At 59.7% G+C, this 21,943-nt stretch overlaps 3 protein-coding genes across 5 annotated transcripts; 1 reads left to right on the top strand and 2 right to left on the bottom strand.

Annotated features, from left to right (window-relative positions):
* Positions 1-283: 283 nt before the first annotated feature.
* On the bottom strand, positions 284-15,731 carry UNC45A (unc-45 myosin chaperone A). 2 transcript variants are annotated; one of them, XM_007533095.3, is made up of 20 exons: positions 15,590-15,718; positions 14,839-15,000; positions 14,714-14,750; positions 14,285-14,460; positions 11,111-11,203; positions 10,553-10,720; positions 8,922-9,090; positions 8,526-8,696; positions 7,435-7,606; positions 5,481-5,781; positions 4,487-4,581; positions 4,199-4,340; positions 3,788-3,928; positions 3,413-3,540; positions 3,247-3,313; positions 2,831-2,944; positions 2,602-2,717; positions 1,257-1,374; positions 1,008-1,163; positions 284-857 (listed from the first exon to the last, which is right to left on the bottom strand). In XM_007533095.3, exons 1-20 carry the CDS (start codon positions 15,683-15,685, stop codon positions 600-602), a joined length of 2,880 nt encoding a protein of 959 aa, XP_007533157.2. In that variant the 5' UTR covers positions 15,686-15,718; the 3' UTR covers positions 284-599. The 2 variants fall into 2 exon arrangements, with proteins under 2 accessions (XP_007533157.2, XP_060035464.1); XM_060179481.1 differs by lacking the exon at positions 14,714-14,750 and having other exon boundaries at positions 15,590-15,731.
* A 133-nt stretch (positions 15,732-15,864) lies between these two features.
* Positions 15,865-21,013, bottom strand: LOC103115128 (protein shisa-like-1). 2 transcript variants are annotated; one of them, XM_060179483.1, is made up of 4 exons: positions 20,915-21,013; positions 16,654-16,949; positions 16,334-16,529; positions 15,865-16,121 (listed from the first exon to the last, which is right to left on the bottom strand). In XM_060179483.1, the coding sequence occupies exons 2-4, from the start codon at positions 16,745-16,747 to the stop codon at positions 15,872-15,874; spliced, it is 540 nt and encodes a 179-aa protein (XP_060035466.1). In that variant the 5' UTR covers positions 16,748-16,949; positions 20,915-21,013; the 3' UTR covers positions 15,865-15,871. The 2 variants fall into 2 exon arrangements, with proteins under 2 accessions (XP_060035466.1, XP_060035465.1); XM_060179482.1 differs by lacking the exon at positions 20,915-21,013 and adding an exon at positions 19,611-19,755.
* HDDC3 (HD domain containing 3) lies at positions 18,401-21,141 on the top strand. Its single transcript, XM_007525015.3, has 4 exons — positions 18,401-18,558; positions 19,631-19,686; positions 19,752-19,992; positions 20,989-21,141. Exons 1-4 carry the CDS (start codon positions 18,447-18,449, stop codon positions 21,117-21,119), a joined length of 540 nt encoding a protein of 179 aa, XP_007525077.1. The 5' UTR covers positions 18,401-18,446; the 3' UTR covers positions 21,120-21,141.
* The last annotated feature ends 802 nt before the right edge of the window (positions 21,142-21,943 follow it).

Raw genomic sequence — 21,943 nt, 5'->3', positions numbered from 1 at the left:
TGTGCTGTCTCTCCCTACCTCTGGCTGAAAGTCACAGAGCAGTGAGGGCCCAATGCCGACAAAAAATGTTACATCTTATTTTACTTACTGCCTCATGGAACTGACCATACTGCTGTGAGCCGCTTTTGGAACTACTGGTAGTGTTTCCCGCAGACTGGAGAGGCTTTTGCTGTTCAGCTGGTGAGGGCTGCTCCTTGCCTAGGTTAAACCTATTTTCACCTGGAGGGTTCTGTTCTCCCCCTTCCAGGACCCTCACATCCCGGCCCAGGGACAGGTCCATGCCTGAGGTCCACACACTTTATTAGAGGGCAGGGTGCCTGCTGGCAGGCTCTGGTGATGCCCTTGGCTTATGAGGTTGCTCCACCTGTCCTTCCCAGTGCCCTCACTGGCGCCAGGCTCACAGGCCCAGCCAGGGCACAGCTTCCTGTTGTGCCTTCTACAGTAGTTTGGGAGAAGTCCTGCTTCGTGAGGCTGAGGCAGTGCTGGAGGGTGGGGTTGTGGCCACACGTGGCCCCAGGCTTGAAGCAGAGGCTGTGGAAGGGCAGCTCCCTGTGCCCATGCAGGTGTGTGCACTGCTTCAGGCAGTGTGCGCATGAGGCTCACTCTCCGTCCTGGCTGGGTTTGATCAGCCCGTACTCTACAGCCTTCCCCAGGCAGGTGGCAGCCACCCTGCCAACAGGGTCCTCCTGGCCCTTAGCCAGAACCGACAGGATCTCCAGTACCTCGCTCTCCATCAGGGTGCCGGCAATCTCCCTTGAGGCTTCCACCAGGTTCAGCACCACCACGGCACCACGGTGCTGTAGCTCCCGGCTGGGGCTTAGGAGCAGGGCCTGCAGGATCTCCAGCCAGTGCGTGGTCTGCCGGAATGCACAGGGCTGGGCATGAGGCCGGGGCCAGCAGGGACCACCCCACGTCCTGGGTTTTTGCCCAGGCAGCGCCCCCAGGCCAGGGGTGTCCTGGCTCTTCAGGCTCTCCCCCCTCCACCCCTACCAGGAAGCAGGACTGACCACTTGGGGGATGCGGCTGCAGAGGGAGGGCCGCATGGAGGTGAGCATGGCCAGGCCCCCGGCTGCCGCACGCTGGAGCAGCTCATCGTCTTCCCCACTGTACAGCACCAGCAGCTTCAGACGGTCGTTGCCAGGGGCTTCAAAGAGGTCCTGCACCTGTGATCAGAGAGGGGAGCGGATGGGTGAGCCTAGCCCCGGCCCGGGAGCCTGCGTGGCTGCCCCCCAGGCCCACCTGGCCATCTGGCTCACCTCCTTGCTCATGGCCAAGTTGCTCATGCACTCCGTGGCCGCCCGGCGGATCATCTCGTGCTCCTCAAACATGTAGCCCTCGATCATGGGCACAGCCTTCTCCTTCAGGATCTTCTGTCTGCAGGGCCAGGCAGACGGGTGAGAATCATCTCAGCCTCCAGGCCCACTGCCCCCACCCCGGAATCCCCAACCAATCAAGCCCTGGGCAGGTGTCATGACTCCTGACAGGAGAGAAGACAGGCCCACACAGGGAGCCTAGCACCCACTGTGCGGGTGCTTCTCCACATACACTCTCACTCCTGCCTCCTCGCCGCCCTTTGTGAAATAGGTACTAAGCCCGGCCCACGTCACATCAGGACAAGAGAGGTGCGGGATGGTGAAGTTGCCCGTTTGAGGCTACACACTAGTAGCCATCGAGGCCAGACCTGAATGCAGGCAGCCTGGCTGCCTTCAACATGAGCTCAGAACACTGCTCAAGGCAAATGTCTCTTGGGGCCAGTGAGGCAGCTCCGCAGTGGGAGCCTCATGTGCCTGAGTGAGGTCCTGGGCTCCGCTCCTGGCTGGTGGAGCCTTCTCTGTCTCTCTCATCACACAGCTGTGCTGGGGCAGTCTAGGCGGTGACACGGCAGATGGAGGGCAGGATTCACAAGCATCAGGGCCCAGCATCGCATGTACCAGAGGACTGCTCTGGTTCTCTATCATAAATAAATCTTCAAAAAAAAAAACTGGGAGGGGGCGTGTCTGCGTGGTTGAACGCACATGTTAGAATGCTCAAGGAACCAGGTTCAAGCCCTGAGACCCCACCTGCAGGGGAAAGCTTCATGAGTGGTGAAGCAGGGCTGCAGTGTCTTTCACTCTCCCTCTCTCCCACTTCCTCTCAATTTCTGGCTGTCTTTATCCAATAAATAAATAAAGATAATAAAAAAGAAACGGGGGGCGGGCGTTGATGCACCTGGTTGAGTGCACGTTACATTGTGCAAAGACCTGGGTTCGAGCCCCCGGTCCCCACCTGCAGGGGGAAAGCTTTGTGAGTGGTGAAGCAGTGCTGCAGGTGCCTCTCACTCTCTCCCTCTCTATCTCCCCCTTCCCTCTCAATTTCTGACCGTCTCTATCCAATAAATAAATAAAGATAATAATTTTTTAATGTGTTGGGAGGTGACTGAGCAGCGCAGTACATGGCTCACGTGCATGAGGTCCTGGGTTCAGCGCTACAGGAAAGAAGCCTCTCCGGGCCTCCCAGCTGTAGGACACAGAGGCTTAGGGAAGCAAGTACCAAGAAGTGCTGTGAAGTGCTCCCTAGCTCAATGTCCCCCAGTGGCTTGGCCCACGTCCCCAGAGAGCTCACCGGAGCCGCTCGCTGATGCCCGCCAGGTTGGTCAGTGCCATGAGCGCCTCGAAGTTCTGCAGGCCTGAGCAGTTGAGGTGCAGCAGGGAGACCAGGGGTCGGACCACCTCATAGACCTGCACACACGCAGCTATCAGGGCAGGCCCCTCCCTCGCCCTCCAGTAAGTGCCCTCAGCCCTAGCCCTGGGTCCAGTGGGGCGGACAGGCAGGCCCAGCAAGAGACACGCACCCGCTCACCAGGAAAGGTCATCTCTGGGTTGGAGGTGATAGTGAGCTTTGCCAGGGCCTGGGCAGCCTTTGTCTGCCCTGTGTCGGTGCCTTCCAGGGCCAGAGGGAGCAGAGCCTGTAGGGGAAGGCCAGCAACACCCACATGTACCACACGCCAGATCTGAGGGAGCCCTCACCTTCTCCACTCACAGGGCTCCCATCAAACCAGCCAATGCTCCTACCAACCAAGGGCTGGGAAGACACAGCATCCCGGGTGCTAGGGCCATGGGGAAGGACGCTAGGGAAGGTGCATGGTTCCCAGAGCTGTGGCCCAGCCCACTCAGCAGGGAGCAGGGTGCTCCAGCTGCTGTACCACACACGCCCCCACAGATGCGCTGAGTCACACTTGACACCCGCTCAGAAGGAGTTGCGGCTTACCTTGCCCCCGCCCTGGGCAACCACAGTGCCTCGGTCCTCCACCTCCTCCACCAGTGCCAGGAAGACCCTGTGGGAAGACGGGGGCAGGTGGGCAGCTTAGCAGAGGAGGCAGCCGGCAGGGCCCTTGTCTCTCCGACCCGGCGGGCAGCAGGCTTGACTGGCTCACCGGGACAGCAGCTCCCTGCAGGAGTTGGTCAGCACGGGGCTCTCGGTCTTCACCATGCAGGTCAAGGCCGACACCACACCGGTTGCCAGCAGTTTCTTCACCCGCGCCCGCACGAAGCTTGGCTTGTCCTGGGGAAAGGGAAAGGGAAGGGGAAAGGGAAAGGGAAAGGGAAAGGGAAAGGGAAGGGGAAAGGGAAGGGGAAGGGAAGGGGAAAGGGAAGGGGAAAGGGAAAGGGAAGGGAAAGGGAAAGGGAAGGGGAAGGGAAAGGGAAAGGGAAAGGGAAAGGGAAAGGGAAGGGGCAGGGCAGGAGGTGACCAAGGGAAGGGGACAGACGCTGTGAACACAGGGACAACACTCGCTGCAATGGGGCCTCACCTTGGGGTGCTGCTCGGGCACGTGCTGCTTGGCATACTTGGCCAGCTCCACCATCTTGGGGTCAGGCTCCTCGTAGTCATAGCTGTTGGTGCAGTTCACCAGTGCTGAGGCCACGGCAAAGAGCACTGAACGCTCGTCCGACTGTGGGGCAGGGGCAGGGGCAGGGGCAGGGGCAAGTCAGCTGGGAGCAGGCAGCCTGGAGCTGGGCCCTGATTCTGGACTCTTGACGCCTGACACCATTCCCCCCACCCCCAAGAAAAAAAAACACCCTGAGATAGGGCCTGGACCAGCAGTATGGTCCCGGGCCATGTGCCCACCTGACTGCCCGCCACTCAGGAATACAGAAATCATCGGCTAAGACCTGCAAGGAAGGGCTAGAAAGCTCAAATTCAAGAGGAGCCCCCAGCTTACCTTGCTGAGCTGGAACAGAGCCTTCAGGGCAGCCTCGTCCTCCACAAACTCCTCCTTCACGTCGGCATCGAAGGTGAGGTAGGCCAGGCCCTCCACTGCCCAGCGCCGGGTGCCCGCATCAATCTGGTCATTGCACAGCCACCTGGGGACACGTGAGGCCAAGATGAGTGTCAGAGCCAGAGCAGGGGGACCTGGGGGTGCTGGAGAGAGCAGTGAGGAGCCTTGGGCCTCCTCCCTGCCTGAAGTCAGGCCAGCAGATGGGGAGCCCAGGCCTTGCCCGAGACTCACTTGCGACACTGCTTGGCCAACTTGAGCGTGGAGCCCTCAGCAAACTGCTTCATGCTGAAGTCGGTGCCTCCGGCCGAGCCCAGCTTACAAAGCCCCTGCAGGAAGGGAAAAGTGAGAAGGGAAAGCGGTCTGTGCTGGGACACGCTCTGCTCCTTCCCTTCTCTCTTTAAAGACTTCTCATTTATTTTCCATGAGAAGGTGAAAGAATTCAGAACAGTGGGAGTCAGGCGGTAGCACAGTGGTTTAAGTGCAGGTGGCACAAAGCACAAGGACTACCGTAAGGATCCCTGTTCAAGCCCCCGGCTCCCCACATGCAGGGGAGTCGCTTCACAGATGGTGAAGCAGGTCTGCAGGTGTCTGTCTTTCTCTTCTCCTCTCTGTCTTCCCCTCCCCTCTCCATTTCTCTCTGTCCTATCCAACAACGACGACATCAGTGACAACAATAATACCTATAACAATAAAACAGCAAGGGCAACAAAAGGGAATAAATAAATCTTTAAATATATATTTATGAAGTCAGAACAGCACCAAGACTCTAATGGGACACAGGTCCTGCACTTTATTGGCTGAGCTATCTCTCCGGCCACTGCTCTGTCCCCTTCCATGTCTACAAAAAAGGTTTTCTATCCAACACTGGAGGAAGCTATGCCATCTCTCCACCTGAAGTGAGAATGGAAAGTGGTCTGGTAGGGGTGGAAGCAGCATACTGCAGGCCCAGGTGTAGCTGAGGCCTGTGTGCACAGGGCACTCGAGCCACAGCAAGGCTCCCTGCAGAAGAGAGAACCCAGGTCCTTGTGCTGGGGCAGGCCCACCTCCCCCAGGCTCAACAGGCTCCTGGAGGCCTGGACACCCACACTGCCCTAGCCCCCACCTGGCGTCCCCATAGACCAGTCCCTGGCCTGAGGGCCAGGGTGAGGCGCCCTCGTGAGCAGGGGTGGGAGTGCCCCACATGGCAGACAGCCTGGCCCCGCCACCCCGTCTGCCCCAGCCTCACCACCAGAGCCCGGATGCGGATGCTGTCCTTCTCACTGCGCTTGTATAGGTCCTTCAGCAGCGAGACACCGTTGGCCGTGATGAAGGAGGCCCGCTTGGCCTTGCCGGCCGCGTGGATCAACGCCTCCACAGCCACCAGCTGCTCCTCCTCCTGTTCCGAGGCACACAGGGTGATCACGCTCTCCATGACGCCGCTCAGCTCCAGGGCCCGGTTGCCAGTGTCACACGGGCCCTGCAGGAGGCAGGACACCGTCTGGATGGCCCGCAGCTTCCCGGCCAGCCCGTGGCCCTCAAACCAGCTCCTGGAGCACAGGGAGAGTGTCACAGTCCCTCAGCAGAAGTGACCCCCTTCCCTGCACCCCCAGGGCAGGAACAGCAGGGGAAGCTGCCAGCACAGGACACAGGGACAGTCCCCACACCTCACCGAGGCTGCAGGCCCTCGCTCCCACCACCCTGCCCACTCGGCCGGCAGAGACGGCATGCCGTCATGAGCAGGGGCCCGGGGTGAGCCCCAGGCACACGCGACAGGATCTGCAGGGGCAACTTCACGGGTGGTGGAGCAGTGCTGTGGTGCCCCCCCCTTCTCTTCTCACCCTCACTCTATCAAAAAAAGAAGAAGCAAGGAAATGATGGATGCAGGACTTGTGGATGCACACAGGCATTGCGCTCTAGTGCCGAAACAACATTCTCATATACCTATGAATGAGACTTTCAGCCTAGGAGACAGCTCATCTGGTGGAGTGCAGGACTTCCACATGAGGGATAAGCTTGATCCCCGACACTACACCTGCCAAAGTGATGCCCCCTACTGGGGCCTTTTTCCCCCCATCACCAGGATTATTGCTAGGGCTGTGTCTGTATGATTCTACTCTCCTTGGTAGCCATGTTTTGTTTGTGTGCTTTTTGCTTTTTCCACAGAGAGAGAGGGCTGGGGAAACGGCACAATGGTCACACATAAGACTTTTCTGCCTAAGGCACCAAAGGTTCCAAATTCAGTCCCCAGCACCACAAGCCAGAGCTGAGCACTACTCTGTTGAAAAAAAAAAAAGGCAAACAAACAAGAGTGAAAGAGAGAGGCAAAGATAGAGACATCGGCAACAATGCCCCCACCCCCAGTGGGGGCCGGGGACTTGTGCACGGCAGCATGTGCGCTCCACCTAGTGCACCACCACCCAGCTCCTCTTGGGCCAACTTTTCTGTTCTTTTCAACTCAAATAGAGAGAAACAGAGAAACATTATAGCATCAGAGCTTTCCCTGATGCCAGGACACTGCCAGGTGGTGCCGGGGCTTGAACAAGGGCCATGTGCTTGGAAGACATGCACCCCACTAGGTGAGCTCTCGAGCTCTCTCCTAGCCCCTCAAAATAAATATTTGTTTGTCTGCTTTTGTTTTGTGTCCAGAGCTTTGCTGCTTTGGGCTGATTTTTTTTTTTTTTAATTGATGAAAAGGATAGGAGAAGAGAAAGAACCAGACACCACTCTGGTATATGTGCTGCCAGGGATCGAACTCAAGACCTCATCTTAAGAGCCCAATGCCCTATCCACTGTGCCATCTCCCGGACCACAATCTTTTTTTTTTTTTAATGGAGAGATAGAAAAACAAAGAGAGGGAAAGACCCCACAGTATCAGAAAAGGTCTGAAGCCATCCTGCTGGTCCCAGTCCAGTCCTGCCAGCAGCCTTCTGAGCACTGAGCAGTGGGCCCCCAAGGGTGAGGCCTGGCTGGCTGGCTGCCGAGTCAGACAGACACACAGAGCTCAGGACACACAGCCTGTGTTCCAGGATGTTTTGCATCTCAGAGAGGTGATGTGAGAAACCAGATCCCTCGGGAGATCACGTTGGAACAAGAGGAGGCCACGGGGACTGCGTCCTCCCTCCCTGTCCCCTCCTGAGGCTGAGTCCCCTGGCGCGACCCCTCCCGCCCCGGCCCAGCCCAAGGCCCAGCCAGCGCCTCACTTGATGTAGTTCTCGCAGAGGCGGTGGAAGTTCTCCCTCTCAGCGTCACACTTGAGATCCTCAAAGAGTTTGCTGAGGAGAATGGAGGCACTCATGCAGCTGTTGGCTGTCACTGTGAGCTCCCCCGGAGCATCCGGCACGGAGCCCCCCACCTCCAGAATCTTCCTCAGGCCTGAGAAGACAGGCAGGCAGTCAGACAGCTCCCTGGGCTGCGAGTGAGCAAGTCCACTCGGCTCAGAGTGGGGAGCCGAGCACACGGGGACGTGAGGCTCCTGCAGGACCAGAGGGGCACAACCCTGACTCGGTACCCAGGCGCTGCTCCTGGGGACCCCTGCGCCTTGCTGGCCTGACTTGTGGGGGGTGTCCCCACTCCGTCCAGGGGCTTGTCGGGGGTGTCCCCACTCAGTCCAGGGGTTTGGGAAGCCAGGGCTTCAAGGAAAGTGACATTTAAAGGAAGCAGGTCCTGACTATATGATTTCAATCAGTGTTGCCAAGAATGTTTTTTCTCAACATTGCAAAGAAGTGGCACTGAGTGAGTGGGGCTTTGTTTCTGCTTATTAAGTTTAATGCTGTGTTATACTTTTAATGTTTTTACTGAGATCAGATGGAGTACTCGCACATGAGAAAAAAAACCTTCTGCTAGAGAGCTGGCCTGGCCTTCCCCACAGGCTGTGTGAGCACCTGTCTCCCCACATAGGCCCCAGGGTGCACGTGGGTGCAGGCAGAGCCGGGGACAGTCACTCTGGGGAGAAGCAGGCCAGCTACACCCAAGCAAAAAGCAAGCCATGTGTTCTGTCTCCTCTATTTGTTTGGAATGCATTTCTCATGCAGCTCCAGGGGGTGAACCCAGGGCCTCATGAACGTGCAAGGGCACTGCTGAGCAGCGTCCCTGGGTGAGTGTAGAGAGGAGGAAGAGGAGGGGCCAACAGAGAGAGGAGAATTGACAGCACTGCCGCACCAAGCAGGGAGCTCCCTGAGGGCCACCCACAGTGCTCTCCGCTGGTGCTGGGCTTGAACCAGGGTCTCACAAGCGGCAAGGGGTACACGCCATAGGTGAGCTCTCTCCAGCCCTCCCGAGTGGTGTCACCCACCTTGGTCAATGACCCAAAGGGTGAGGCTGTTGTTGGGGTCCTTAGGAGACTTCCGGGGCACCACTTTAGTCAGGAGGGTCAGGGAGTTGTCGCGGCCCTGGCCCGAGACGCCCTCGTCAGTCAGGAGCTCCAGGAGGTTGCTGATGAGGACCTTCAGCTCCCGGGAGGGGTCTGCACACAGAGCAGAGGCATCGTGGCTGACCCTGATGTTCCCACAAGCCGGGAGACGCCGGCACCCGCCCCCTGGGGCTAGCCCTCCCTGAAGCACCCAGCTGCTCACACACTGCCACCCAGTCCACCTTCCGGAACCACCAGCAGCTGCCCCTGGTCGTGAAAGAACACGCCTGTTCCCTTAGCTCTATGGCGGCAACACCCACGGGACCCAGGTCCACTCACCCACGATGATGGCTCCTTCTTTGCCCCGGAAGCCTTTCTTGACACCTTCCTTGAGGGCATCAAACATCACCTGTACCAGATGGCAGGCCGCCAAGGACACGGCAGGGCTGTCTACACCCAGCATGGACACCACTCGCCGGGTTCCCAGCACACTCAGAGTGGCCACCGTCTGCGGGGACAGGGAACAGAACCTCGAGTTGGCAAAGGTCAGTCAGAGAGACTGACCAGGAGCCAGTGTGGCCAGAAGGCGAGGAGTACAGTGGCTTTATGAGGATGACAGCCCCCATATCAATGCTCTGGCTCCCATCTCAGGAGAGGGAGACCAGACCAGCACCTGGAGACTGGGCCAAGCTGCCCACCCACGGGTGCTCCACGGGCAGTCTGGGGCTGGCGACACACGGGGGACAGTCCATGACCCTCTCCACCCCACTTCTAAGCTGCAGGCTGGGGCTATAATCAGGATGGGGAAGAAGACTAAGAAGCTCCCAGAAATACATAGCTTTCGATTCCTGGTCTTAGCAGCCCAGAATAGAGTACCAGCTTGGCTCAAAGAGCTTTCATGGGGGCCAGGTAGTGGCGCACCTGGTTAAGCGCACACTTTGCACAAGGACTCAGGTTTGAGCCCCTGGACCCCACCTGCAAGGGGAAGGCTTCACCACTGGTGAAGCAGGGCTGCAGGTATGTCCGTCTCTCTCTCTCCCTCCCTTCTCAATTTCTGTCTCTATCCAATAATAAATCAATAAATAGTCATTTAAAAATATAGAGCTTTCGGGAATTGGGTGGTAGCGCAGCAGGTTAAGCACAGGTGGTGCGAAGCGCAAGGACTGTCGTAAGGATCCCAGTTCGAGCCCCCGGCTCCCCACCTGCAAAGGGGTCACTTCACAGGCGGTGAATCAGGTCTGCAGGTGTCTATCTTTCTCTTCCCCTCCTCTCTCCATTTCTCTGTCCTATCCAACAACAACAACAATAACTACGACAATAAAACAACAAGGGCAACAAAAGGGAGTAAATATAAAAAATAATAATAATAATAGAGCTTTCATGGAATGTTCTAGAATCCTGGGTCTCCTCCTCCCCATGTCTAGGAAGTGTGGGCTCCTCCTCTGGCCCCCAAGTACAGCCCATCCTGGAGCTGGGTGGGCTGCATGGCCCCAGGCAGCACAGCTCCTGCAGAACAGAGGGCCAAGTCCCAGGTCTCCACTGAGATTCACTCTAGGGCCCCTCCAGTCACTGTCTCCATGGTGACAATGCCACGGGTGACATCTGAGACCACATGGCTGGCACCACATGGCCTCCAGGGGGGATGCTGGCTCGGTTTTCCAGGAAAGAGCGTGTCCTTTTCCTCTGACCTTGTAGCCGGTGAGGGGCTGGCCACCAGCTGTCTCGTGAGAGCCACCCTGGGCGCCTGGGGCTGGGGCGCCTTGGCCGCTTCCTGCCCCCACAGCCCACTCACCCCAAGCCATGTTTAACATATTTTAAACACATTTTAAACATATTCTCTCTCTTGGGCTACGTGTCTCATCCCACTTTGCCTGCGTTCTGGAATAAGCCGAGGGGTGCTCCAGGGAGAGGCTTATAGTCAGACGGGGGGAGGACAGAGGCTGACAGTTACTAGCCTCTCCCCAGCCTACCCGGGACTGGTGCTCGGAGCAGATGCCAGTCAGCGTACGCAGGGCCGCCAGCATCAGGTCGGCCTCTCCCGTGTCCAGCAGGCGCTGCAGGAGCTGAAGCCCGTTGCTCCGGAAGATCTTCTCAGCCCCACTGTCCTCGCGGGCCAGCACCACCAGGTTCTGAGACGCCTGTGTGGACGGAAGCATGCAACGGTGTAAACGCTGCATGGAGGGTGTGCCGAGCCCTGGAACCCATCTCCCTGCTCCCACCTCAGCAGGTGAGCTGGCCACCAGGGCTGACCGTCAGGGTAGGTGGGCTCCTCAGACACAGCAGAGCCAGAAGGGCAGGGCCAATGCCTCTGTCACCTTGGGCACCCAGTCCCCGCAGAGACTGATGCAGAAAGCACTGGGTCCCTCTCCTGGCTCACACTCAGGCCCATAGGCCCCCACCCAGCCTGAGTCCAGCAGGGAGCCTCAGGCCTGGCCACAGGTGAGGCAGGTGGGTGGGGCTCAGGCAAGAACCCGCTGGAGGGCGGGGTGCTCTGGTGAGTGTCCTCAGCTCCGGCCTCGACCTCATACCTTCTGCTTCTTCTCAGTGCCCTTCTCCTGGGGGTCCAACAGGATCTGAAACATCTGCTCCACCTTCGCATCCGTGGAGGACATGTACCGCACCTACGGCAGACAGCAGCTCCTGCTCGGACACGGCGCCTCTCCAGGGCCTGGCTCCAGTCTCCAGGAGGAACAGGGAGGAACCGAGGCTCCGGGCAGGAAGAGACTTGCCTGGCAGCCTCTCCCTAGCTTCTCATAGTTGCTTTCCCTCCTGAGCCACTTTTGGCTTGGGCAGTCGGGGTGGTGGCAGCGCTGCCAGCAGAGTCACCCACCAGGGAGCAAGCACCCTGCAGCCTGAGCTAACCTTCCCCGCATCACAGTGCCCCTCCCTCGGGTGACAAGCTCAGCAGGAAGCCAGCAGCTCATGAGGCCACTGCTAACACTCCCTTTAGCCTCAACTGTCTCTTTCCAGTTAAAAGAACTTAGCTGACAGGCCAGGAAGTGGTACACTGCATAAAGCACTACACTCTCAAGCATGAGGTCCTGAGTTCTACCCCCGGCATCGTGCTGGAGCGATGCCCTGGTTCCCTTTCTCCCCCGCCACTCCCCATTAAGAAATGCATTTTTGGGGAGTCGGGCGGTGGCGCAGCAGGTTAAGCGCACGTGGCGCAAATCGCCAGGACCTGCATAAGGATCCCAGTTCGAGCCCCCGGCTCCCCACCTGCAGGGGAGTCGCTTCACAGGCGGTGCAGCAGGTCTGCAGGTGTCTGTCTTTCTCTCCTCCTCTCTGTCTTCCCCTCCTCTCTCCATTTCTCTCTGTCCTATCCAACAACAACGACATTAATAACCACAACAATGTTAAACAACAAGGGCAACAAAAAGGAAAATAAATTAATTAAAAAAAAACTTAAAGAAATGCATTTTTTACATTTATTTACTTCCCTTCTTTTTACCCTTGTTATTGTATTGTTATAGTTATTGTTCTGACGGTTATTGATGTCATTGTTGGATAAGACAGAGAGGGGGAAAGAGAGACAGACACCTGCAGACCTGCTTCACTGCCTGTGAAGCGACTCCCCTGCAGGTGGGGAGCCGGCGGCCCCAACTGGGATCCTTGCCGGTCCTTGCGCTTTGCGCCACGTGCGCTTAACCCGCTGTGCTACCACCTGACTTCCTAATAAATATATTTTAAAAAGTAATCTGAAGGGGGCTGAGCAATATCTTTCTCTCCCCCTCTGTCTTCCTCTCCTCTCTCCATTTCTCTCTGCCCTATCCAACAACTATGAAACAATAACAACTACAACAAGGGCAACAAGGGCAACAAAATGGGAAAAATGGCCTCCAGGAGCGGTGGATTCGTAGTGCAAGCATTGAGCACCTGGAGACAAGAAATAAAACAAAATAAAAAATGAAAATAAAAATTAAAAAACATTTTTTAAAAAAAAGTAATCTAAGAAAGACCATCCTGGGCCTGCCTCACAGTCCTGGGCACGGACAGCGGCACACACCTGGCACAGGTGCTACCCATCCTGTGCTTGTGAGACAGACAAGTGCGGTCAGCCATGGCACAGTCCCTCCAGGCCCAGGCAGCCTACTTCCTGCACACAGGGCTCTGGGCCCCTGTCCAGCATGCACAGCTGGTACAGAAAAGAAAAGAGTTGGCTTTCCTGAGTCTCGGCTTCACAACAAGGTGTTTGCCATCGTGTTACTAGCTCCTGCTGGCTTAGCACTTCACCCCCAAATTAGCTGCTTGATTCAAGCTTGCATGTGATGCATGGTAGTCCTCAGAGTCCACATTAAGTCTTAAATATGTGTACTATACAAGCTATATCTCTTTATAAAAACAAATTAATGCTCTCCTTTGAAAAGCCTCCTCCCTCTCATTCTTTTCCCCAGATTATACCATTACCATTTTTTAAAATATTTACTTACTTAGTCCCTTCTGTTGCCCTTGTTTTATTGTTATAGTTATTATTGTTGTTGTTATTGATGCCATCATTGTTGGACAGGACAGAGAGAAACGGAGAGAGGAGGGGAAGACAGAGAGGGGGAGAGAAAGACAGACACCTGCAGACCTGCTTCACCGCCTGTGAAGCGACTCCCCTGCAGGTGGGGAGCCAGGGGCTCGAACCGGGATCCTTATGCCGGTCCTTGCGTGCTTTGTGCCACGTGCGCTTAATCCACTGCGCTACCGCCTGACTCCCACCATTACAATTTTGACACAAGTCTTTTAAAAATATTTTTTAAGTTCAAACCCCAGCACTGCTAATGAAGGAGTGGTGCTCTGGGTCATCCCTTTTTAAAATAATTCATTCTCTTTTATTTTTATTTACTTGTTATTTGATAAAGACAGAAACTGAGAAGGCAGGGGGAGCTAGAGAGGGAGAGACACCTGCAGCCATGCTTCACCACTTGTGAAGCTTTCCCCTTCAAGTGGGGACCAGGGGCTTGAACCTGGATCCTGTACACTGTAATGTGAGCTCTGGTTTCTCCTCTCTCTGTGTGTGGTTCATTCCAAAGCACTTCTCCTTCATACACAAGGATGGAACCCTGGCCTCACAAAAACCAACTCAAGAAGCTCAAACCATTGAACCATCCATAAACGTAGGCTTTTTTTTTTTTTTTTTTTTGCCTGCAGGGTTATTTCTGGGGTTTGGTGCCTACACCGCGAATCCACTGCTCCTGGGAGGCTATTTTTTTCCCTTTTGTTGCCCTTGTTGTTTTATCGTTGTGGTTACTTTTGTTGTTACTGCTGTCGTTGTTGTTGGATAGGACAGAGAGAAATGGAGAGGAGGGGAAAACAGAGAAGGGGAGAGAAAGATAGACACCTGCAGACCTGCTTCAACACTTCTGTAGCGACTCCCCTGCAGGTGGGGAGCCGGGGGCTTGAACCGGGATCCTTACACTGGTCCTTGTGCTTTGCGTCATGTGCGCTTAACCAGCTGCGCTACTACCAACCCCCCCCTTTTTTTAATTGTAAGAGCTATTTCCACCAGCAGCTCCGTGCCACCCCGGGTCCCCCCACCTCACCTCCCAACACAGTGTACCAACTGGAACCGCTTGCCTGACAGACTGCGGCAGAAGCACCCCTGGCTGCTATGTGGCTGCCTCCCTGACTGCTGGTCACCAGCCTACAGCCACAGGGAGCAACAGCCTCCTGGGGGGCCTGTGCCCCACTCAGTCCCCGCTCCCATCACTACGCACCTTTTCCTGAATCTGGCCCCCGATGTGCCGCAGGGCCTCCTGGAAGACTCTGTTCTTGGGCTCCAGGCTCACGCATCTCTGCAGGTCCAGGACGGCCTGGTCCAGGCGACCCAGCTTCTCCAAGGCCTGGCTGCGCCGGTACAGGGCCTTGACGTCCCCGCCGTCCCTTTCAATGGCTGAGCACAAACAGGAGCCCGTCAGCACCCAGGCTCTGGGCGAGAGCAGGAGGGAGAGATCTCGAGGGCCAGAGGAAGGTGAGGGACACAGGTGGGGCCCGGTCCGGCCTCAGAGAAGGTGAGAGCAGCTGCAGAAAAGGAAATGGAAACGCCAAGGTGGCGGGAAAAGGAAGAAGGTGGCGTGAGGAGGGCGAGGAGGAGGAGGCAGAGTGCAGGTGTGGCCCCAGAAGCCCCGGCCCCCGCCGCTCCCTACCCCTGGAAGCCTCAGCTTCTGCTCTGTCATAGTCCTCCTGAAAGAGAGGGAGCCCGGACGCTGGTGTGGGCCAGGGGGCAGTCCTCGGGCAGGGACAGCCACTCCCCTGGCCCCTCGGGCCTCACCAGCTTCAGGTGGCAGGCGGCCCGGTTCCGGTGCAGGACGGCCCGGTCGGGGGGCGCGGCGCCCAGGTCCAGTGCCTGCGTGTAGGCCGCCAGGGCGCCCTGGTAGTCCCCGCATTTGAACAGCTCGTTGCCTTCCTGGCGGAGCTGCTCGGCGGAGCTGGCCTGCAGACGGGCAGCGAGGGTACACGAGGGGTGTCGTGGCACATCAAAGGGGACACGGGGGACCCAGAGGGGACGCGAGGGGGGGGTACCCAGAGGGGACGCGGGGAGGGATCCAGAGGGGACGCGGCGGGGGGACCCAGAGGGGACGCGGGGAGGGGCCCAGAGGGGACGCGGGGGGACCCAGAGGGGACGCGGGGGGACCCAGAGGGGACGCGGGGAGGGACCCAGAGGGGACGCGGGGATGGACCCAGAGGGGACGCGGGGGGACCCAGAGGGGACGCGGGGGGACCCAGAGGGGACGCGGGGGGACCCAGAGGGGAGGCGGGGAGGGACCCAGAGGGGACGCGGGGGGGGGGACCCAGAGGGGACGCGGGGGGGACCCAGAGGGGACGCGGGGGGGACCCAGAGGGGACACGGGGGGGCGTGGGGCTATTTCGGGCAGGCTGCGGGCGAGTCCCTGGAAAGCCCGTTGGGGTCCATCAGGGCAAGAGCGCGTCGCAGGGGCCAGCGGGGCGAGTCCCTGGAGGGGAGAGGGCGCTCGGCAGAGTCCGAGCCCGTCGGCGGCCGGGCGGGGCTGGGGGCCACTCACCATCATCTCGGAGCCGCCGTCCCGGCCGCGCAGGCGCAGTCTTTGGGGCGGGGCGGGGGCCGGGCTCACGAAGTCTTTGCCACCGCCCCGCCTCATTACGTCACGAGGGGCGGGGTCAATAAGACTGTGTGTCCTGCAACGCAGGCGCAGTCTCCGGAGGGGAAGGATCTGGAACCGCCGCCGTCGACCGCCCCGCCCCCTAACGTCAGGAGGGGCGGGGTCGTGGCTCCGGGGGCGGGGCGCTGGGCCCTGAGGCGCAGGCGCAGAGAAGCCCCGGGGCGCCTAGGTAGTTCCCACTGGGACGCGCAGGGGGCGCGCGGCGGAGGAGCGAGAGGGCGGCCCGCGGCGCCCACAACCGGCTTGGCTGCTCCTGCCCCGGCGCTCGGCTCGTGCGCGCTCCCGGCCCCGGCCCCGGCCCCGGCCCCGGCCCCGGCTCCGGCCCCGGCCGCGGCAGAAGTGCGCGAGGTCTGCGGCCATCAGCGCGGCGAGCAGCAGGCAGTAGAGGCCCAGTGCCAGGAGCGGGCCCGTGCCCCTGCGGAGAAGAGCCGCGTCGGGCCCGCCGTGGGCGCCCAGGCTCCCAGGCCCGGGGACGAGGGCGGGTCCGTGCTGGCAGCCCGGGGCTCAGGGTGCCCGATGCTGCGCGTGCAGCGCCCCCCGGTGCAGTGGCGACCCTGGGTCTCCCATCTCCTCTCTGACTGTCCCTCCATGGCCAGTGAGCTGCAAGCCACCACCCCCGCTTCTCACCGGAAGATGGGCGGTGGCGGCAGGGCCGACAGGTTGACCCGGTACAGGGCTTCGAACTCGGCGCGTGTGCAGCAGGCGTCCCCGGCCGCCGGCGAGCGGCAGCAGTAGGCCTCCTCGGGGGCGTCGGACAGCCGGGGGCAGAAGAAGCCGGGGCTGCGGCGGGTGGTCTCGCACAAGTGGGGGTGGTGGGCCAGGGCTGGAAGGAGGGGTGAGGGCGCTGGAAGGGCACAAGGGACGCCACACCGCCCTGCCTGCAGAGCGCGAGCGCTATCCCGAGAGCGGCCCCACCTCCCCGGGGCACCTTGCCCTGCTGCCAGTACCTGAGAGGTCGGCGGGCTGGGCAAGGGCCACCCAGCTCAGCAGCCCGGCGCACAGGCCCGCCAGCCGCGGGCCCGGCCTCCGCAGGAAGCCCATGCGGTCACCTCCGCCTCTGCCCTGTCACGGAACCGGACACCCCACTCTGAGCCGGGCCACTGGCAGCGAGGAAGGAGAAACCGGAGCCCCGGGCCACCCCCACCAGCAGCACAAACCAGAAGATAAGAGGCCGGGGTCTGTGTCCCGCCGGGGACCGTGGGGACGGTGGTTCCAGCCACAGGGTCTGGCCAGGCTCAGGAGACTAGAGGGGAAGGAGCAGAGCCAAGTGAAGCCCAGCTGCCTCTCGCTGTGCTGTCAACTCCAGGGCTGCCTGTCCCGAAGCCCTGGGAATCCTGAGAGCTCCACTCCAGCCCCCTGGGACCCTGGTGGTTCCCTCCCTGAACTCTGCACCGTGGCAACCACGCAGACGAGCTGGAAACCCAGGGCGATTCTCTCTCTAACCTGTCCCCCGGGCCCCATACGCCTCAACTCCCAGCCGAGCACCAGAGCTCCCTGCCTGCGCGACAATGCCTTCTCCGTGGCCGGCACCCCCATCTCACGGGGATCTGCCCTGCCGGGTCTGGCTGCATGGCACAGCGGTGGCAACATGTCACCCCAGAGGCCCAACTGGGGCATGGTGCCTGGGGACTGAAGGGCGCTGCTTAGACTGCAACTACACTGCAACACCCATGTATTTTGGCCCAGCCTCTGAGGGAGAAGACAGCTTCTGCAGAAGCGTCTCGGCCTGGAGCCCAAGTGGCAGGGTGAGGCAGGGCGCCCAGTCTAAGCTGTGCCTCTGGGGTGCTCAGCCGTGGGTCTCTGGGCCCCAGAGGGGTTCCTTTGCCCTCAGCAGCCAGGCCTGTCCCTGTTAGGAACTGCTGCTAGCACAGGCCGGGTAGGAGGCCGACTAGGGGGCGGGGAGGCTGAGAGTCTAGGGCAATCACCAGTCCTCCAGGGGACAGGGCCCTGTGCCTCCCCGGACTCTGCACACAGGGACCTCACTGCATTTCTGGTCGGCCTTCCTCCGTCCCCCGGAGTGTGGGATCCCAGAGGACCAGGCCTGTTCTCACTTGCTCAGCAGGGCACAGAGTCAGGACCTGATGCCCAGGAGTCTGAGGGTAGCGCAGCAGGTTAAGTGCACGTGGTGGCACAAAGTACAAGGACCGGTGTAAGGATCCCGGTTTGAGCCCCCAGCTCCCCACCTGCAGGGGAGTCGCTTCACAGGCGGTGAAGCAGGTCTACAGGTGTCTTTCTCTTCCCCTCTCTGTCTTCCCCTCCTGTCTCCATTTCTCTCTGTCCTATCCAACAGTGACGACAACAATAATAACTACAACAATAAAACAAGGACAACAAAAGGAATAAATAGATAAATATTAAAAAAAAAAAGAAAGAAAGAAAAAGTGTAGGAGTCAGGCACAGTGGGTTAACCGCAAGGACCGGAGTAAGGATCCCGTTTCGAGCCCCCAGCTCCCCACCTGCAGGGGAGTCGCTTCACAGGCGGTGAAGCAGGTCTGCAGGTGTCTGTCTTTCTCTTCCCCTCTCTGTCTTCCCCTCCTCTCTCCATTTCTCTCTGTCCTACCCAACGACGACGTCAATAACAAAAATAATAATAAGGGAATAAATAAATAAAAATATATTTTTTTAAAAAGAAAAGGACCTGATGCCCTGCCCCCCCTCCGGCCCAGCGCCGGGCCTCCGCGGCGGCAGGGGGCGCTGTGGACTCCGGGCGCACCGCCCGCCCCACCACACCCCCGGCGATATGGCCTCCGAGGCGGCGCAGCTGCTGGAGGCCGCGGATTTCGCGGCTCGCAAGCACCGATGGCAGCGGCGGAAGGACCCAGAGGAGACCCCCTACATCAACCACCCGATCGGTGGGCGTGGGGTCCAGCGGCGGCGCCGGGGGGAGGCCGGGGAGCGTTGCCTGGGGAGCGCACTCGGTCCCTGCGCAGGGCGGACACGCGGGGCTGGACTGGCCGGGGCCACCCGGCTTCCCAAAAGCCGCCCCAGTCTCCCGGGACCCGGCCCACTGCCCGCTCTGCCGCCCCTGTGCTCCCGGGACCCCGGCCCACTGCCCGCTCTGCCGCCCCAGTCTCCCGGGACCCGGCCCACTGCCCGCTCTGCCGCCCCTGTGCTCCCGGGACCCCGGCCCACTGCCCGCTCTGCCGCCCCAGTCTCCCGGGACCCGGCCCAATGCCCGCTCTGCCGCCCCTGTGCTCCCGGGACCCCGGCCCACTGCCCGCTCTGCCGCCCCAGTCTCCCGGGACCCGGCCCACTGCCCCCTCTGCCGCCCCTGTGCTCCCGGGACCCGGCCCACTGCCCGCTCTGCCGCCCCAGTTTCCCGGGACCCCGGCCCACTGCCCGCTCTGCCGCCCCAGTCTCCCGGGACCCGGCCCACTGCCCCCTCTGCCGCCCCTGTGCTCCCGGGACCCGGCCCACTGCCTGCTCTGCCGCCCCAGTTTCCCGGGACCCGGCCCACTGCCCGCTCTGCCGCCCCTGTGCTCCCGGGACCCCGGCCCACTGCCCGCTCTGCCGCCCCTGTGCTCCCGGGACCCGGCCCGCTGCCCGCTCTGCCGCCCCTGTGCTCCCGGGACCCGGCCCACTGCCCGCTCTGCCGCCCCTGTGCTCCCGGGACCCCGGCCCACTGCCCGCTCTGCCGCCCCAGTCTCCCGGGACCCGGCCCACTGCCCCCTCTGCCGCCCCTGTGCTCCCGGGACCCGGCCCACTGCCCGCTCTGCCGCCCCTGTGCTCCCGGGACCCGGCCCACTGCCCGCTCTGCCGCCCCTGTGCTCCCGGGACCCTGGCCCATTGCCCGCTCTGCCGCCCCTGTGCTCCCGGCCCACTGCCCGCTCTGCCGCCCCTGTGCTCCTGGGACCCCGGCCCATTGACCCCTCTGCCGCCCCTGTGCTCCCAGCCCCCGGCCCACTGCCCCCTCTGCCTCGCCAGGTGTGGCCCGCATCCTGACCCACGAGGCGGGGATCGTTGACATGGCGGTGTTACAGGTAACCAGGGCGGCGTGGGGGCCCGCGCCCGGGGCTTCCTGGCCTGACTCGGCGCCCGTCCCCAGGCCGCCTTGCTGCACGACACGGTGGAGGACACGGACACCACCCTGGAGGAGCTGGAGCTGCACTTTGGGGCGCGGGTGCGGGGCCTGGTGGCAGAGGTGACTGATGACAAGACTTTGCCCCGGCTGGAGAGAAAGCGGCTGCAGGTGGAACGGGCACCCCGCAGCAGCCCCGGCGCCAAGCTGGTAAAGCTGGCAGACAAGCTGTACAACCTGCGGGACCTGAACCGCTGCACCCCAAAGGGTACGCTGCCCACTGGCAGAGAACTAGCCCATGGGGAGCACGCAGGGCTAAGCCCCAGGGGTCACGTGAGAGGCGCTGTGGTCTCTCTTGCTCCAGCTTTTTGTCTGTCTCCATGTGAGTGAAAAAGTGATCCAAAGTTGGGAGTCCGGCGGTAGCGCAGTGGTTTAAGTGCACATGGAGCAAAGCTTAAGGGTCCTGGCTCGAGCCCCCGGCTCCCCACCGGCAGGGGAGTCGCTTCACAGGCGGTGAAGCAGGTCTGCAGGTGTCTGTCTTTCTCTCCCCCTCTCTGTCTTCCCCTCCCCTCTCCATTTCTCTCTCTCCTATCCAACAACGATGACATGACATCAATAACAATAATAACTACAACAATAAAAAAACAAGGGCAGAGGTGTTGGTAGTATAGTGGTGAGTATAGCTGCCTTCCAATAAAAAACAAGGGCAACAAAAGGGGAAATAAATAAATGAATATAAAAAAAGAAAAAAAGAATCTAAAAAAAACAGTAATAATAAAGAGGCAGGCCATGATGCACTGGGTAGAGGACACATCGCCATGCATGAGAACCTAGGTTCAAGCCCCCAGGACCCATCTGTAACAGGGAAGCTTCATAAGCAGGGATAGCAGCGCTGCAGTTGTCTCTTTGCCTCTCCTCCTCCTCTCTCTCTCTCTCCCTCCCTCTCTCTTCTGCCCGTCACCCTATATCAAAAGAAAGAAGCAATGGTCGCTGGCACTGGTGACACAGTATAGATATGGAGCCCTAGGAATAGCTCTGATGGGAAAAAGAAAGCAAGCCTGGATATTCCTGTTCATTCCCCAAATGTCTTACTACTCTGATCTTCTTCACATAATGGAAATGTAATTGTGGGGCCAAGGGGGACGTTTTCAGTATAGTCATTTCCTCACGAAATCATCCCATTCACCAACCTGTCCAGAAAGTGGCTAAAGTTCCATGATGTTCCGGGTGTTGCATGAGCAGGTTTCTGTCGACTCTTGTGCAGGATGGTCGGAACAGCGAGTCCAGGAATACTTCCAGTGGGCGGCCCAGGTGGTGAGAGGGTTGCAGGGAACAAACCAGCAGCTGGAAGATGCGCTGAAGCAGCTGTTCAAGGAGCGGGGCGTGGCACTCTGAGCCTCACGCGGATACGAGGAACGATACAGCACAATCCGTATACGAGGAACCCAGCCCTTGCCTTGTGTCACTCTGGAGATCGCCTGCCAACCAATCCCAGCATGCTGGGCATCAGGCACACGCCTCCATTTCTGATGGGTTTCCTGCCCTTCTCCGGGCTTTGGGCCTGTTGCTTTGTGCCCTGATGGAACCTCTGACTCCTTGGAGACCTGGGCGTCAGCTATCACTATGGGAAATAAAGCCTTTTTGGGTAAAGGTTTCAGTGCCCGCTGCTCCTTCTGGGTCCTGAGTGGGGAACTGGAAGGTGGGGGGAGGGGGCGTCTGGCCCTCAGCAGGGCAGGTTCCCAGTCCCCTGGTACAGCCAGCTCAACCCCACCCTCACGCAGGCCCAGCTCTTCTCTTCACCACCTGTGAAGCGACTCCCCTGCAGGTGGGGAGCCAGAGGCAAAGAGGGATCCTTACGCAGGTCCTTGTGCTTCGCGCCACGTGCGCTTAGGCCGCTGCGCTACTGCACGACTCCCTATTTATTTCTTTAGGATAGAGACAGAGAAATTGTGGGAGAAGGGGGAGAGAGAAAGAAGCACCAGCAACATTTTTCCACCACTCACGAAGCTTCCTCCCTGCAGGTGGGGACCAGTCCTTGGGGACTCGAGTGTGTGTGCACACCAGGTGAGTTACAGCCAGCCCCATCATTTGTGTTTTAACTTTGATGTTTCTCATCCCACAGAAACTTCATGTGTGTTAAAATATTTATCCTCTCCTTAGTTTATCTTTTTAAGATTTCATGTCATGCTCAGAAAAGGCCTTCCTGGGGCTTGGCAGGT

Source organism: Erinaceus europaeus, chromosome 20 (assembly GCF_950295315.1).
Source record: "Erinaceus europaeus chromosome 20, mEriEur2.1, whole genome shotgun sequence".
Classification (NCBI taxonomy): domain Eukaryota; kingdom Metazoa; phylum Chordata; class Mammalia; order Eulipotyphla; family Erinaceidae; genus Erinaceus; species Erinaceus europaeus.
This window is presented reverse-complemented; position numbering and strand designations above follow the sequence as displayed.